General features: G+C 49.2%; 1 protein-coding gene across 1 annotated transcript in view; it reads left to right on the top strand.

Moving 5' to 3' along the window:
- The window catches only part of PTPRS (protein tyrosine phosphatase, receptor type, S), a 261,020-nt gene that overhangs the window by 121,508 nt on the left and 121,929 nt on the right, over nt 1-17,583 (top strand). Inside the window, exons 5-6 of the mRNA XM_010828456.1 lie at nt 5,974-6,150; nt 11,079-11,235. Of these exons, the coding sequence (XP_010826758.1) occupies nt 11,155-11,235 (81 nt within the window). The 5' untranslated portion in view covers nt 5,974-6,150; nt 11,079-11,154. The remainder of the gene's footprint in view (nt 1-5,973; nt 6,151-11,078; nt 11,236-17,583) is intronic.

Raw genomic sequence — 17,583 nt, 5'->3', positions numbered from 1 at the left:
GGGCACCTCATGCGAAGAGTTGACTCATTGGAAAAGACTCTGATGCTGGGAGGGATTGGGGGCAAGAGGAGAAGGGGACGACAGAGGATGAGATGGCTGGATGGCATCACTGATTCGATGGACCTCAGTCTGAGTGAACTCCGGGAGTTGGTGATGGACAGGGAGGCCTGGCATGTTGCGATTCATGGGGTCGCAAAGAGTCGGGCATGACTGAGCGACTGAACTGAACTGAACTGATTTGTGGATTAACTTCAGAATCTGCAATTTTTATTTGTCATCAGGCAGGAATCAGATCCATAGAGACAAGAAGTAGATGGTGGGGCCATATAGTTTAGAAGGAGCTGACATATCCTCTCCCCCAAATAGGTTCCCTTAGGAGAAACCCTGATTCCTTCACCAGCCCTTTAAGAGCCAGAGTTTTATTGAGTGTTTGCTATGTACTAGGACTTTTTTTTTTTTAAGGAAAAAAAATTGTTTCTGGGGAATTCTCTGATAGTCCAAGGGTTAGGATTTCACACTTTCACTACTGGGACCCGGGTTCGATCCCTGATTGGGGAGCGAAGGTCCTGCAAGCTATACAATATGCTCCCCCCCAAAAAAATTATGTTTCTCCTTTCCCTTTTGCCATTAGGAAGCTCAGATCCAAGTGGAAGGTTCAATTGTAACTACAGGACAATGCCTTATTACAGAGCCCCAAACAAAACCAGGATGCTTATTGTCAAACCACCCCTCACAAAAGCTAATGAGACAGGAACCGTCATCAACCCCATTTGAGGAGCCCCCACCCCAGCTAACCACAACGTGTGTGTGTTTCAAATGCTTTTCCGATCAGACTAAGATGATTGGTCATCCTGGTTTCAGTGTTAAAACCAGGGAAGTTTTGGGCAAATCAGGACAAGCTGGTCACCCTGTATGACAGCTTAGGAAAAAAAAAAAAATTGAAAAAGATCAAACTGCAAGCTTTTAGCACCCAGTGGCCCGCACAACTAGGATCGCTTAAATGAATCATTTAGATATCATGGAAGCAGCCGAGCCAAGTGTGTCTTTTTTGCTGAGCACTTGTTTAAAAATCAATAAAAAATAATACCGGTAAACAAACTCCTAATCTTTGCCCCTGGAAGAGGCAGGGAGAGCACAGCTGAGCCAGCAGAGAGGTGGCACTGGAGGCCTGAGGTCTGGCCCTGCATTTCGCCTGTGGTATGGCCTGGGGAGTATGCTGTGTGTCTCTGGTCCCCAGAGGGCACTGCTGGCTGGGAGGGTCTGGCAGCTGCAGCTGATCCTGGGCGTTCTCTAAAGCGGATGGTAATGGGGAGAAGGCTCTCAGGGGTAAACAATCTGCCTGCCAATGCAGGAGACACGGATTCAATCCTTGGGTCGGGAAGAAATGGTAACCACGCCAATATTCTTGCTTAAAGAATCCCGTGGACAGAGGAGCTGGTGGGCTACAGTCCATGGGGCTGCAAAAGAGTTGAACACAACTGAACAACTAAACAGTCAAATCGATGGGGAGAAACGTGCCATCTGTCCTTGAGGATAAACCACTCAAGGTAGTGGTGGGTGACGCTGGAATGTTATTAACTAATTTTGCATCTTCTGCATCCACTTGGGTCCAGCCCCTGCATCACCCACCTGAACCAGTAAGTCTGGCTTCTGCTCCCCATGCCCCCTATGGTCTCTCCTCCCTGCAGCAACCAGAGGGCACCCGTGAGCACCTGAATCAGCTCCTCTCTACCCTACCCACAGCCCTCCAGGGCTCCCAACTCCCTGGGGTAAAAGCCCAAGTCCTTCCCAAGGCCCACAAGACCCTGCACGACCTGCCTGTTCCCTCCCTTCCCTCTCCTCCTCCCTTTCTCCCCCTCACTCACTCCACAGGGACCTCTTCACTGTTCCTGCAACATATCAGGCACCATCCTGCCTCAGGACCTTTGCACAGGCTATATATACCCTCTGTTTGGGACACCCTTCTTTCACATGTCCCCATAGTTTTCTCTCTCTCATCATTCAGGTCTCAACTCAAATTTCACCTTGTCAGAGGGACTCCCCTTGATCATCCCAGCTAAAGTTGCATCCCCTTACGTCATCACTTTTTCCCCATATCACCCTGTTTCAGTACTGCCTATCATTTACCGCTATTTGAAATGATCACTTTTTGTTCACTGGCTTGCATATTCTCTCTCCAGCTTCCAGCAGCTCCAAGAAAGTGGGAGATATTGTCACTCCTGTTCTCTGCTGGGTCTCTGGTGTTTAGAACAGGGCCAGGCACACAGTGATCATCAGTGTTTGTAGAATGAATGAATGACGCAAGGAGCAGGGTAAGGACACAGAGGTGGGCATCACAGAACTCGTGTTTAATTCCCAGCTCTCCTATGCACTGGCTGTGCGACCTTGGATCAGTTGCTTAATCTCTCTGGCCCTCTGTTTCCCATCTGTAAAATGGGAGTGACTAATGAAATAATTCAGAGACTGTGGCTTGCACAGTGCCAGACAGCTAATTAGCACTCTCTAAATGAATCACTATTCCCAGGACAGACAGTATCCCAATAGTAGGACCAAATGACCTTCATCTCAGAGACCTCACCAGATCAGGACACATGGATCAGCCTCTCTCTTTTTTAATGGCTGCATGCATTTCCATAAGATGCATGTTTCATGGTTTATCTACCACATCCCCACCTGCTAGACATATGTCACCAACTCCACAGGGCATGCTTTTGTTTTAATTTTTGGCTGTGCCGGCTGGGTCTTCGGTACTGAGTGCAGGCTTTCTCTAGTTGCGGCAAGCAGGGGCTACTCTCTAGTTGCAGCGCGCAGGCTTCTCGTTGCGGTGGCTTCTCTTGTGGTGGAGCTTGGGCTCCAGTTCTGCAGGCTTCAATGGTTGTAGCACTTGGGCTCCGTAGTTGCAGTGCATGGGCTTAGTTGCTCCACAGCATGTGGGATCTTGCCAGACCAGGGATCCAGCCCATGTCCCCCGCATTGGTAACTGGACTGCCCAGGAAGCCCCAGGGCACACCTTTGAACATGAGTCTTTGCACACACGTGCAGCTGGTTCTCTGGGTTAATGGCCGAGGGCTGGAGCTGCTGCTCTGGGGTTTTCCTTAATACAGTCAGGCTGCACATCTGCGGTATATGAGTCCTGTTCTCCTCACCCCCATCAATACTTGATTTCATCCAATATTTTCCAACTCTCTCCCAATCCGATCAGTGCAAAGTAGAATCTCATTCTGGTTTGATTTTCCTGAGGCAGGACAGGATGTGCCATGTTGGGGAAATGGTGGCCTGTGTGGCTGGAGTAGAGTGAGCGAGGGGGAGAGGGGAGGAGGGGAGGGCAGGAAGGGGATGAGGACAAGTTGTGTGGTGCAGTGGTTAGGCACATAGCCTTGAGAGCTAGACCATCCTGGGTTCAAGTCCTGGATATGCTTCTCAACAGTTGGGTGGCCTTGGGATCAGAGAGCCCAGAAAGGAGCATAGCATCCTCAAGCCTCGGTTTCCTCATTTGCCAGATGGAATTGATGATACTGTATCTGCTTCATAGAATAGAGGAGGGTCTCTGAACAGGGAAGGGAAGAGGTTTCATCTATGACTTCTTTTAAAAAAAACTCTCTTGGGCTGCCAGGGGCCAGAGAGGGAAGCCAGGAAGCCAGAGAGGGCTGGGGTGGTCTGAAGACAAGAGATGACAGTTTCTGATGAGGGTCAATAATGCCATCCTTGGCTGGGCTTGTCAGGTCCTCGTCCTGAAACCCCTGTGGTCGTGTAGACCTCATTATTTCCATTCTACAGGCAAGAAAACCAAGATCATGGCGTATTAGTGATACAGCAGATAATGATGGAGTCAGGACCATCCCCCACTCCCCAGCTTTACCCAGGCTTCCTTTCTCCCTCTACTTTCTTTAAGAACAAGGATGTACTGATGTTGTTTATCCTCGCTCTGACCACAGAAGGAACATCATTCACTGTAGGAAATTTAGAAAATCTCAATACACTAAAAAGAAGATATAAAGCCTGGCTGTTATCTTGCCCAGGGTGCCAACTTCTAAGTGTGCTTCCTTTTAGTCTTTTTTTCTATGCAATTATACAATTGTAATTTGTTTCATGGCAACATAGTGTTTTTTTTTTTTTTCAAATTCATCCTCTATTGTTAAGCATTTAGGTTGTATCTAATGTGTTGCTATTATAGACTAGGAAATAACACCCTGGTAGCTACTTGTAAGTTCCCATCCACAACTATTTTCTTGGGAAAATTGTCCTGGAACAACTAATAAGAGCTCGGATATATAAATTCTTTTCTTCCTCTCTCGCTCCCTCTTTTTCTTTTCCCTTCCTTCTTTTTATTTTCCTTCTCTTTTACTAATTAAAAACAACTTTATTGGAAATATTGGTATAAGCCTCTTTATATAAGTACATTTTTACATGCAAAAAGAAAAACGGAAAGAAATGGACACATCCTTTTAGCAAAATGTCATGGTGGAGATTCTTGATACAAAATGCTGGGTGATTAAATCCTTCCTGGTAGTGACTCCACTGAATGAGATGACCCTATTTCTTTTCTGTCCTTAGAAATGTATTGTTCACTTGTTGATTATGGATCCTCAGATGTACCCAGGATTTCCTTCTGTGAAGTTCCTAGTCTGAGATTTTTATCTAGACAATTTCACATCATCCGTTAACTCCAGGGCTGCGCTCTCTTTGCTTTTCTTCTTTCAATTTTTATTAAGGTGAAATTCACATAAGCGTCCTGAGATTTGGGAAGTACCCTTTCGAAGCAGATTACCCCGTCCTCAGATATCCTAGCCCTCCTCCCCCCATAACCACTGTTACTGTTTTGATGGTTTTCCTGTCAGTCTTTTTTCCGCCATGCACATGGGCACATGGTCTGGCTACACCTGGTTTGCTTCGGCCCTCATTACAAAATCAATTTGGTTAATTGCTGAAGCCAGGGCAGGGTATTTCGTCTGTGATGTCTGTGTCTCTGCAGTGTCTCTGGTGCCCTGGACAGCCCGCCACACAGTAGGGGCTTGGTAAATACTTATTGGATTATTTTCAACCCAGCATGCTGCCATTTATGGTACCTTCTCTATGTGACTGAATATACGTGTGAAATAATCAGTCCAGGTGAGGAAACTGAGGTTTGGTCTGGGAAATTGACCGAACCAAGTGGAGAACTTGAGGTCTGGAGAGGGGAGCAAAGGGAGAGTTTCCAGGGGAGGAGGCCCATGACACCCCTCTGCCTGGCCAGGAGGAAGGTTCTGTGACTCAGTGTTAACTCTGCAGAAAGGCGAGAGGAGATAATGGTAAATCTTCCTGTGCTGAAAATTAATAGGGAGGAACTTTATTTCAGTGGCCCGTACCTCTCCCCATACTCCCCCTCCCCCAGACCACAAACAGGATGGAGTGGGAGGAGGGAATTTGAAGACAGCATCGGAGGTGGGGACAGAATGTGGGGTCCAGACTCAACGGTATCAGGGATGTTCTCCCTAGAGGGGCAGCGAGAAAACAGTCCCATACCTGTGTGGAGGGAGGAGAAACCCAGGCTCAGAGCAGAGGGCACAAGACGCCCCCACCCCCGCCGCCAGCCCCATATCAACCACTAGGGTCCTCCATATGGGGGCCACTCATTTGGGTGAAACCTCTGATCCCAGCCCCCCATCTCCAGGCAGAGTGCCTGACCTCAGTTTAGCACTCGGTCATCATCAATTGGAGCTGCCTGTGATCAGGTGTGCGTGTGTGTGTGTGTGTGTGCACGCGCACACACATTCATGCACCAGGTTATGAGCAAAGACACTCACTCAGTGATGGGTAGTTGGTGCTCAGGTGGACTTGAGACCAGAGCCTGTAATTTTTCAACTTGCAGGTATTTCTCCCTTTCTCTCTCTCTTTTTCCTTCCCTCAGAACCATTTAAACGATTACAAAGATGCTATTTTTATCTGGGGGGGAAAATTCAATTATAGACATTGACCTTTACATATTCTTTCCAGGCTCACATGCTGCTGGCCCAGAGTGCGAGAGGCTTCCGTGAATGTACTCATAAAAGAAAACGTCCTCCAAGTCAGAAACTCAAGATGTGAGGGGAAGCGCAGAGGCCAAAGGTGGAGGGCCAAGTTCGTGGGATGGCAGGCTCAGCATCACAGCCCCCAGGGAGACCTGGGAGGAAGGTATTCCCTTTTATTTTGCTGTTGCCACACTTTGGGGCTGAGTCAGAAAAGTCTGGCCTGCACTGCTTATGGACGCGGTCTTTTCATGGGTTACCTGGTCGCTCAATCACGTCCTACTCTTTGTGACCCCATGGACTGTAGCTTGCCAGGCTGCTCTGTCCATGCAAGAATACTGGAGTGGGTTGCCATTTCCTCCTCCAGGGGATCTTCGTGATCCAGGGATTAAGCCCATGTCTCCTGAATCTCTTGCATTGGCAGGCAGATTCTTTACCACGGAGCCACCTGGGAACCCCCATGGGTTACCCACCTGTCCTTAACAGGCAAGAGTACTGGAGTGGGTTGCCATCGCCTTCTCCGCCAAGAGCTGATACTGTACATTAAAAAACAAACTGGTAAAATGTATGGTGGGTGAGCAAAGGAAAACAAAATCAACCCACAAAAGGATGAAGATGTGTGGGAAAGTCAATCTTAAACAAGGTGTTCACGACAGGGCTCAGGCAGAGGTTGGCATCTGAGTAGAGACCAAAGGCATTTGAAGCAGTCACAGAGGGCACAGCCTATGAAAATGTCCTGGGGCAGCTCCATGCCCTGACCTGGAGGAACAGCGAGGAGGCCTGTGTGGCTGGAGCAGGGAGAGAGAGGGACGAAGCAAGGGTAGGGACGGGACTGGAGCAGGTCATGCAGGACAGATTTGGGGCTATTACCCCAAGGGAGGTGGGAGCTGGAGGGCTGTGGGCAGACAAGGGGCGGGGCCCGACTCGGGCGCTCACGGGCGCTCTCTCGTGGTTGATATGGGCAGGACAGACTGGGCAGCAAGGATGGAAAGGAGAGGAACTAGGGTGGAGGCAGCCGCACTGGTCCAAGGGGAAAGAGGAAAGCTGAGGATGATGCTAGCGTGTCTGAATTGAGCACCTGTATGGCTGGAGCTGCCATCAGCTGAGATGGAAGGATGAGGGAGGAACAAGTTTGTGTGTGGGGGGGTGAGCATCAAGACTTGACTTTGATGTGTTATTAGGTTCCCACATGGAGATGTAGGAGTTAGGGGCAGAGATGCCTTTTGAAGATGTAAATCTGGTGGTCAGTGACTGGAAGACCGTATCTGAGTCCATGGGGTAGAGCGTGGGATTGGGGAGAGAGAAGAATGCTAAGTTGTCTCTGACTCTTTGCAACCCTGTGGACTGCAGCACGCCAAGCCTTCCCTGTCCTTCACTATCTCCCCGAGCTTGCTCAGGTTCATGTCCAGTGAGTCAGTGATGCCATCCAACCATCTCATCCTGCACCCCCTCTTCTCCTTTCGCCCTCAATCTTTCCCAGCATCGGGGTCTTTTCCAATGAGTTGGCTCTTCGCATCAGGTGGCCAATGCATTGGAACAGGTTGGGGACCCCTGGCTAAAGCACTTAGCATATGCTTAATAAGTACCAGCTATTATTATTTATATTACAGTCCCCACACATAACAACTGCTGACATTTTTCTATGCATAGAAACGGTCTGGGGATCCTAAGTGGGATCATATTGAAAATCATTTTCTCCCAAGGATATAAGAATAATCGTGAGATCTCCTAACCCGGAGCTGGGCATTTTGCATCCTGTTAAATTCCCCCAACAGCCCAAGACTGGAGTTTTGTTTTTTTAGTAGTCTTAATTCACAGAAGAGGAACAGGTCACAGGGTGTGAAGAAAGGCTGGATGCAGATCTACACCGGCCTGAGTCCAGAGCCTGAGGGTGAGCCAGGTCAGCCCCTGGGGAAGGAATGAGGTCCCTCCTGGGGCACCCGGCCAGGCTCCACCCCAGCCAGAGACTTCCTCCCGAAGTCATGGCAACTGGCTCCTTCGAGATGCTATTTAAGTCAGATAGGAGCCCGTTCTCACCCTCCACCCTCCCCTGAGAACTAAATGCCAGGAGGGTCCTCCCTCCCCACACCCCCCCCACCCCCTGCCTTCATGCAAGCAAGGTGTTGTGGGAATACCTGTGGCCCAAGGGACTCGGTTTCCCCAGGTTGCGTCACTTGCTATGAGGCTGAGTCCATGGGGGATGTGGATGGGGGAGGGGAGGAGAAGGAAAGGGTGAGCTCACCAGCTCATGGATTGCAGATGCCAAGCACGGGCTGGGTGCCAGGTGCTCAGCACTCTCCACGCACCATCCATTCAATGTTTTAAAAATTTAGTCTTAGATATTTGTTTGTTTAGATAAAGATGAAATAGGGTATAGAAGTCAAGATGTGCTGCTAAGTTGCTTCAGTCATGTCTGACTCTTTGCCACCCCATGGACTGTAGCCTGCCATGCTCCTCTGTCCATGGGATTCTCCAGGCAAGAATACTGGAGCAGGTTGCCATTTCTTCCTCCACGGGATCTTCCCAATCCATGGGTTGAACCCGTGGTTTTTAAAGTCTCCTGTATTGGCAGGCAGATTCTTTACCATTAGTGCCACCTAGGAAGCCCTCAAGAAGTCGAGAGCATTGCTTAAATGGCACCTGCCTCATGCGAAGGCCTATTTTCAGCACCTGATGGGTTTTAATTTGTCATGAAAAAGTGAAAGTGTTAGTTGCTCAGTCGTGTCCGACTCTGTGACTCTACGGACCGTAGCCTGCCAGGCTTCTCTGTCTGTGGGATTTTCCTGGCACAAATACTGAAGTGGGTTGCCATTGCCTTCTCCAGGGGATCTTCCCGACCCAGGGATCGAACCCAGGTCTCCCACATTGCAGGCAGATCCTTTACCATTTGAGCCACCACAGAAACACGTCTTTGCCCAAACAGCCCTCTAAGGTTGATGTCATCTTTCCTGTTTTGTAGATAAGGCCACTGAGGCACAGAGAGTTTAAGTGATTTGCCCAAGGTCACACAGCCGGACTGAGATAGAGCTGGGTTTTTAGCCATCATGCTTTTCTGCCTTTTGAAGTACAAAAGAGTTCACAGAGGGAAAAATCTCCCTCCAGGATAGGTCATCCAGGGTCCATCCTGAGGCAGCCAGCTTTGTGCCTGTATTCCTTCCAGGGATGTTATGTGTACACAAAAGCACCTGTGGGTATATTTTTCTTCCCTTCTCGATTTTTTTTCACACACAAGTGTATGTACTCAAACGATATCCTGCACTTTCTTTGCTAATGCTTAGCCATATACCTTTGAGATCATTTCTTATGGGCACATGGATTCTCACTATTTATACACCTGCCGACCACTCCACTGAGAAAATAAACCAGGCTGGGTTTTTTTTTTTTTTCTTTCTTTTATTGGGGTAAAATAGACGTAGTATAAAATTTACCATTTTAAACACTTAAGTGTGCATTTTAAAATGCACAGTTCAGTGATAGTGAGTATATTCATAAGGTTGTACAACCATCTCCCATGCTTACTTCCAGAACCTTCCTATCACCCCAAAAAGCAACCCCATCCCCATTAGTGATCACTCTCGCTTCCCCTCCCCCAGCCCCTGGCAACCACAAATCCATTCTCTGACTCTCTGGATTTGCCTGGATTCATATAAATGGAATCCTACAACATGTGGTCTTTTATGTCTGGCTTCTTTCAATGAACATAAGGTTTTCAAGGTTTATCCACATTGTACAATGTATCCGTGCTTCATTTCTTCTGAAATTAAAAAATATATATTACAAAATATGTATAACAAAATTTATAGTTTTAACCATTTTTAAGTGTGTAATTCAGTGGCATTAAGTACATTCACACTGCCATGCAACCATGCCCACCATCCATCTCCAGAACCTTCTCATCTTTCCCAAACTGAAACTGTCCCCATTAAGCACTGACTCACCATCCCTTCCCCCAGCCCTTGGCCTGCACCATCTACTTCCCGTCTCTATGGATCAGAAACTCTTTTAGGGACCTCCTGCAAGTGGAAACAGACAGTATTTATCTTTTTGCGTCTGGCTTATTTTATTTATAGTATTTTCGTGGTTCATCCGTATCGTAGCATGTGTCAGAATCTCCTTTTTTTTTTTTTTAAAGATGAATAATATTCCACTGTATGGATGGACCACATTTTGTTTATCCTTCACCTGTCGATGGACAATTGGGTTGTTTCTGCCTTTTGGCTTACCATGAATCATACTGCTATGAATACACGTGTACAAGTTTTTGTTGGAACGCCTGTTTGCAATTCTTTGGAATATGAAACAGACTGTTGTAACTGGTCCCTGTGGAGAGACACATAGGATGCTTTCCATGTTCTTTCTGCTCCTGGAGACACTGATGCGATCAAACATGCTTCCCAGCTCTGTGCCTTTGGCCAGTCACATTGTCTCTTGGTGTATCGGTTTTCCCACCTATAATTTGGGGCTAATAATACAGACTTTCTACTTCATAGGATTGTGAACAAATTAGATGTGCAAACTTCAACAAAGACCTTGGAACAGGGCCAAGGACATAGTAACTGCTCAATTAACATGACTCCTCCTGGGATGTTCCGAAGCACCTCACTCTCCTTCCTCCCTACCTCCAATGTGTCAGCTTTTGAAACTCACAGTAAAGCGGTGGCTGGCTGATTGGATGTAGAGTGGCAGGAGGAGAAATGTGGCAAGGCGGGTGAGGGTTGGTATTTTGCAGGGGTGACGCCAGGCCAGGTGGCCACGCGGTCCTGGCCACACACAAGGGAGCTGTGCACACACTCCCACGCAGGTCCTCTGATGAGTGGGTGGGGCACGCGTCCAGATGGAGATGTCATGGCTGAGAATCAGTAGACGTTATGAGCCCATCTGCCTGCCTTTACAGGCAGGAGCAGGGACACACATAGGGGACACGAAGGTCCCCGTAATATCTGTACCCTGCACCCCTTCACTTAAACCCAGTTTGTTGGCCTCACAGAGGCAGCCAGAGAGGGACCGAGCAGGATGAACCTGGGCTCTGAGAGAGTGAATGAATGTGTGCATTGTTTGTTCATCCATCCATTCATTTTTTTGGCACTGTTCTAGGTGCTGGCACACATCAGGGAACAAGATCACCAACTCTGGGCTTACCACCTGGGTGGCTCATACACCGGTTTGACAGATGAACAAACTGAGGCTCAGAGGAAAACAGGGACTTGCCCAGGGTGACACGGCTGTAGCAGGAGAGGTGGACGTTGAACAGGTAAGTCATCCCTGACAAGTGCAGGAATTTTTCCATATGAGGATTGGAGCCAGGAAGAGAATGAATAGAGGTGAAGAATGTGCTCAAAAAGGGTGATCAGGGAAGGCTTCTAGTGGGGAGGTGACACTTAGGTTGAGGGTTCAGTAATGACAAGAGTTTGGGGAATAGTGTGTCAGGCAATACGCACAGCATGTGCAAAGGCCCTGGGGCAGGACTGCACCTGGTGTGTTGGAGGAACAGTGAGGAGGCCTGAGTGCCTGGATCAGATTGAGGGAGAGGGAGAGAGGCAGGAGGCAGGGGAGGAATGTGGACTTTATTGAGAAGGCACTGGACCTGCCGAAGGGTTTGGTACAAGGGTGATCAAATCTGCTGATTTAAGTTTGTTTGTTTCTTTGCTTTGGGCTGCACTGGGTCTTCGCTGTGATGCACGGGCTTCTTGTTGCAGTGGCTTCTCTCACTGTGGAGCACAGCTCAGTAGTTGTGGTGCATGCATGTGGGATCTTAGTTCCCCGAGCAGGGATCAAACCTGTTGTCATGGTCTGTCCATGGGTTGCAAAAGAATTTCCAGATGTGAGGCAGAATGAGAAGAGAGTAAAATTTACTAAAGTGGGAGATGCTGTTAGAACCATGGGCTGGCTCAAGGGAGAGCTGAACCCTTTTGCAGGCTAGTAGCCAATTTTTATAGCCTCAAGACAGAGAATATTCCTACTGAAATGGTGATCATTTAGGATGCATAGGGTGGGTGAGTATTTTACCTAATATGGGGTCAGAGGACTGGCCAGTTTGGATCTGGAAGCTCATGGCAACAGTTGCGATGGGGCTTGGTCAGTTCCAGAGATCTTTGCCCTGTGACCTTGCTACAGGGCTCCACACCCATGTGCCCTGGCAAGTGGGATTCTTAACCACTGGACCACCAGGGAAGTTCCTGATTCAGATTTTAAAGGGACTCCTTTGACTGCTGTGTGTGTGAAATAGGCTGACAGGTGCAATTCACTCATTCATTCATTCTTGAGCCTCTCACTGAACAAGCACCATCTGCAGCCACGATCTGCAGACGAGTGAGCAGGATCCAAGACAAGTGGGGTCACTGATCCAAAGTCACACCGTACATGGGTGGCGCAGATGTGTTTTGAGCCTAAGCTAGGCGGGCAGGCCGGTGTTCTGGTACCTGAGTGACTGGAATGCTCATGGAGGTCACTCCCTGGACAGGTGGGAATTTCATTATGATGCATGGAAGGAGCCACAGGTGGCTCCAACAGGTGACTGGAGCTTCGATGGTAGATGCACAGGGAGGGGCGTCTAAGTCAGCCCAGGTGAGGGGATGTCATCAAAGGGTGCTTCCTTGAAGGGATGACTTTGAAGCTGAGACTTGAAGGTGAACGAGTCCACCAGGTGAAGGGAGGGGAAACACATCTGGGGCAAAAGAAACAGCATGTGCAAAGACCTGGAGGTGAGACCAAGGATGGTCTGTGTTGAGACATGAAGCAGGTCCAGGGGCTCTGAGTTTAGCCTAGACAGCGGGTCAGATGGGGAGGGGAATGAAGAGGAAGAGAATAGCTCAGGCGCTCCTGGGTGGTGCAGTTGGATTTAATCTGAGGGCAAAAGCAGCCACAGAAGGATATAAGCAGAGGAGGGAGAGGAGCGGGTGTGTTTTGTGTGTGTGTGTGTGTCTTTATAATTAATTAGCTAATCTATCTGGGGCGGTGCTGGGTCTTTGTTGCTGCACTTTCTCTAGCTGCAGTGCTTGGGCTTCTCCTTGCAGTGACTTCTCTTGTTGTGGAGCACGGGCCCTAAGGCACGTGGGCTTCAGTGGTTGTGGCGCACGGGCTTAGTTGCCTCAAGGCATGTGGGATCTTCCTGGACCAGGGATTGAACCTGTGTCCCCTACATTGACAGGAGGATTCTCAACCACTAACCACCAAGGAAGCGTGAGGGTTTGTGTTTTTAAATGTCCCTCTGCCTGCTGAGTGGGGGACGGAGTGCTGGGGTGGGAGTCAAGGGGCCAGGATGGGAGTGGGGAGGGAGCCAGGAGGGGCTGCGTCCTGGTCCCTAGGTTGGTGGAACCGTCTCCCTCACAGTTACCACCTTCCACAGCCACCCCTGGGCCAGGCCCCAGCATATGCATTTGTGATGCCCCTCCCCCACACCGCATCACAGTATCCCAAGATCCCTCCAGTCTGTGCCAAGTAACAGAGCAGGCAGTCCCAGCCACCTGCAGACATAAATGCTGATGGCAGGACACCAGGCCAAGAGCTGGGAGGCAGCCAGACATAGGGATGGACCCCCCTCCAGTTGGCAAGAAGCACCCTCCCTGGTGGGCCCAGGTTGGGGGGAAGCCAGTGAAGACCAGGTGTGGGAACCTCTCTCCCCACTCCCCCAGCCCTGCCTCCATGAGAGTCCCGGGCCATCTGTCCTTGTGCCCACTTTGTCTCATGCGCGCCATCACCAGGTGGGGGCATGTCTGTGGGTGGTGGATGCCAAGGCTTTGGTAGTTCTGGGGACAGAGCCCAGGTGCAAGACACAGCTGAGGGTATCCGCCAAGGTCTGGAGGACAGAGTTGGAACCCACCCTGGGGCCGAGACTGGAAATAAAACGGATTTGGCTTCAGAACCTGAGCAACAGCAAGGGGGTCCTGGAGAGGCCGACGTCCACCATGGCCAAGTCCTACTGCACAGCAGGCATGTCACACGTGGCCCCTCATACAATCCACAGAATAAATCCATAGGGCAAGACTTCTGTTCCTTCTTTGCAGAGGATCAATGAAGCTCAGTCAGAAAGAAACTTGCCCAAAGTCACACTGGGAGGAAGTAGTCTGGCCAAAATTTGAATCCTGTCTGTCTTGGTTCAGGATCTTCCCTACTGTCCTTTCCAGGAGGGTGTGGAGAATTTTCTTTGAGCAGAAACAGCCTCTTAACCCTGGACAGCAAATATGTAACATACAAACCACCATAGCCTATTCAGTTGCCTATGACAGACATCCCTAACCAATAACAGAACTCTATCACAAGGGGAGGCAAGACCCAGGCATCACCAACAGATTGCAGTACTCCTTTCCCTGCAGAACTGGGACTCGGGCTCAGAAGCCTTCTTAACACAGACCCCAGGCAGAAACCCCCCACCCATGAGCAGATATGCAGTCAGGGTTGTGGGATAAACACAGGTTGGCTTTTTTCAGGAAATGTTGCTTCTTCATCTGCCAGATTGACATTCTTAAGCCACAAGTGGAATCCCTTCCCAGCTAAAAATCCCTTCAGTTTCTTCTCAGTGCCCCAAGGATGAAATCCAAACTCCTTGCCCTGCCTTTCCCCTTGCTATTCCTGCTTTTATGTCTTTGTAGCAACTGTCAGATCTGCAATGATCATCTTTATTCCGCAGTTTGCTTGTCCCTCCCCTAAGGCAGAGGTATGTTCTATGTGCTTTGGGACTCTCACTCCAAACTCCCAGAGGAAAGAATCTGATAGGTTCAGCCTACCTCCATGGTCCAATCTTTTAAAACAGGAGGGTGGGGTAACACTGTGAATGAGGCAGAATGTGTGAGTGGGATGAGCTTGCCTACGTGCAACGCTATGGATTGTAGCCCACCAGGCTCCTCTGTCCAGGGGATTTCCCCAGGCAAGAATACTGGGTTGCCATTTCCTCCTCCAGGGCATCTTCCTGACCCAGGGAATGAACCTGGGTCTCTTGCATTGACAGGCAGATTTTTTACTGCTGAGCTACCAGGGAAGCCTCAAGTGGTAAGAATGGGTAGGAGCAATTCTCAGGAAAAGCCCGTGGGCTGGGCAGATTCCTCAGATAGGTATTACAAAACAACAACAAAAACAGTAAGAAGAGCTACTGATAGCAGCAAATAATCACAGCCAATATTAAATGTTTAACAGTAAAATATGACCTGTACTTGGCAGAGAGGGTAACTGAGGCACAAAGAGGGTGAGCAATGTACCCAAGGTCACATAGTGGGCACTTGGGTGTGCACTACAAACCTCCCTCCCCAGGAGGGTTAACATCTGTGCAAGACCCCACATGTAACAGGCAACAGGGCGTGAGAATCCCTTCTCCTGAGGGCTGAGCCCCTCCCCTTCTTATGTCCTGGGAGGATTCCAAGGACAGTTCCTTCCCCACAGCATCTCACATCCTCTGTGACCTTCACTCAATCTTGGCATGGCTCCGGGAACACGTAGGGCTTCAACTCCGGAGCAATTACAGTCTCTTTGTGGCCGCCCTGCCCCAGCAGTTCTGGAGGGCCCGGCACCCACAGCTGTGGGTAAAGTTTGTGTGTTGAGGACAGGAAGTGTCTATCTTTACATTCCAGCATTAACAAGCCTTGATCTTATTGAAATGGCATTTTCTTTCTCCTCCTAATACGCAAGAATGTATTTTTTTTAGCTCTTCCGCCATCACTTGATTCTCAAGTCTGAATTGTCTGAAGGCTTAAAACACTTCTGACTGCATCAACACATTTTAACATTTTCCACTCCTGAATGAGAAAAGCTGAAAAAGGAAGGGGAAAAAAAAAGGGTGAAAACATTTTTTATTGTATTAAGAGGAGTACGAAGTGTAAAAGCAGGGAGGTGATGGTTCTGTTTATCTGTTTGCAGCCTCACTAACAGGAATGTATTCAATTAAAAAAAACCCAACCCTCTGGTAAACTGGAACATAGAGAAGAAACAGGCGAAATGGTGTATAACACAAGTCCTTCATTGTTTTCATTCACAAGCATTTATCAAGCACTTAGTATGTGTCAGGTGCTGTCCAAGGTGCTGTGGCTACAAGTATGAAAAAGCAGTTGAAAAGTCCTGCTGTCGTGGCAGGATGTGTGGGAAGACAGATGTTAAGCAGTTAATTACATAATTAACCATCACAGTTAATGATTTAAATGCAAACTGAGAAGGGAGGGAGTTGAGCGGAGGACTTCTCAGCTGCCATAGAGAGGATGATAAACCAAGCACAGGGAAGGGCATGCTTGGCAGAGGGAACAACATATGCAAAGGCCATGAGTCAGGAAGGATCTCCTTGTGGTGGAGAGGGAGTGGACAGAGCAGACAGAGGTTGGCTGGGTCCTGGGGAGGGGCTTACTCTGGGGAGTCCAGGGATGTTCTTAAGGAGGGTCAGATTTGGAGCATGCAAGTAGTAAGTAGTGGACCAACAGTTGAAAAGAACAGCATTTATTTGACAAATGTTTATTGAACATACGCTCTTTGCCACACTCTGAGCTGGGCATGGGGACCATAGGGTTAACCAGGATAGGGTATGTTGCCTTCTTTTTTTTTTTACAAATGAGGAAACAGAGGCTCCAAGGTATATCATGACTTGCCCAGGGCCACAGAACTGCCAAGAGGCAGGTGTGTCTGACTCCAAACCCTGGGACCCACCTATTCTCCAATTCTGCTCCTTAGAGTGAAAGTTGAAAGGCTACCTGGAGGTGGAGGAGAGGAAGTGGGGAAGGTGGGAGGACGGAGGAGAAGGAGGGGGAAGAGGGACACATATTCTGAGCAGTCCCCAGAGAGCAGGACCAGGGCCAAAGGAGGGAGGTTAAAGGCAGAGGACGGAGACCAGACGGATTAAAGGGAAAAACTCACTCTTGGCCACCCCAAGAGTGCTTGGCGCCACCCCAAAGCAAGGCAGCTCTCTCATACAGGAAGTGAGGGTCCCATCGCTGAGAGCATGCAAGGCTGGCCTGTGTCAGGGGGAGTTTCTGCTCTGGGAAATCTACTGACCTTCCAGGCTACTCGAGAGGCTGAATGCAAGGGCAGAGGGGATCCTTAACCCAAGACATCAGGGCAGCCTTGGTTCAACTTGACTCAGTGAAGCCTGGCTGTGTTCAGCCTCTGTATGCTTCAGCCATAAACTGGGAGCAGTATCAGCACACTCCTTCCAGGGCTTCAAAGGATCACCAGAAAGGGTAGGGAATGGAGTCTGGAACAGAATGTACGCAGGAAATGCCATTTCTGGTGAGATCTCCAGCCCCGGTCACTGGGGGCACTGTGTTATCACTGGGCGCTCCGCATGCACCGAGAGTGGCTGGGAGCAGGCGGTGGGCCTCTAGGAGTGATGTCGTTGATGTCTCTGGTTTAGCCCTCTGGGGATTCTTGTTCGAGAGCTCATGGTGGAGCAGGTGCTTGGTTACTGAGGCTGCCCTGCCTGGGGCCAGGCACACCTCCACAGCACCTGGGGCAGCAGCCACAGGAGCCTTACCCTAACCCTAGTCCTCTATTATCTGGGTTGATAATACAAATGTGTCCCCATCCAGTCCCTGCAGGTTCCCTAGGCCCCAGAAAGACTGCAAGGGAAACATGGCCAAGGGTCACTCTGTTTCCTAAGTCTGTCCTCTATCTGGTTATTTCTCCTCCT

The sequence above is a fragment of the Bison bison genome, unplaced genomic scaffold (genome assembly GCF_000754665.1).
Source record: "Bison bison bison isolate TAMUID 2011002044 unplaced genomic scaffold, Bison_UMD1.0 scf7180017864492, whole genome shotgun sequence".
In the NCBI taxonomy this organism is placed as follows: Eukaryota; Metazoa; Chordata; class Mammalia; order Artiodactyla; family Bovidae; genus Bison; species Bison bison.
The sequence above is the reverse complement of the archived record's forward strand: the minus strand, read 5'-3'. Positions and strand labels throughout refer to the sequence as shown.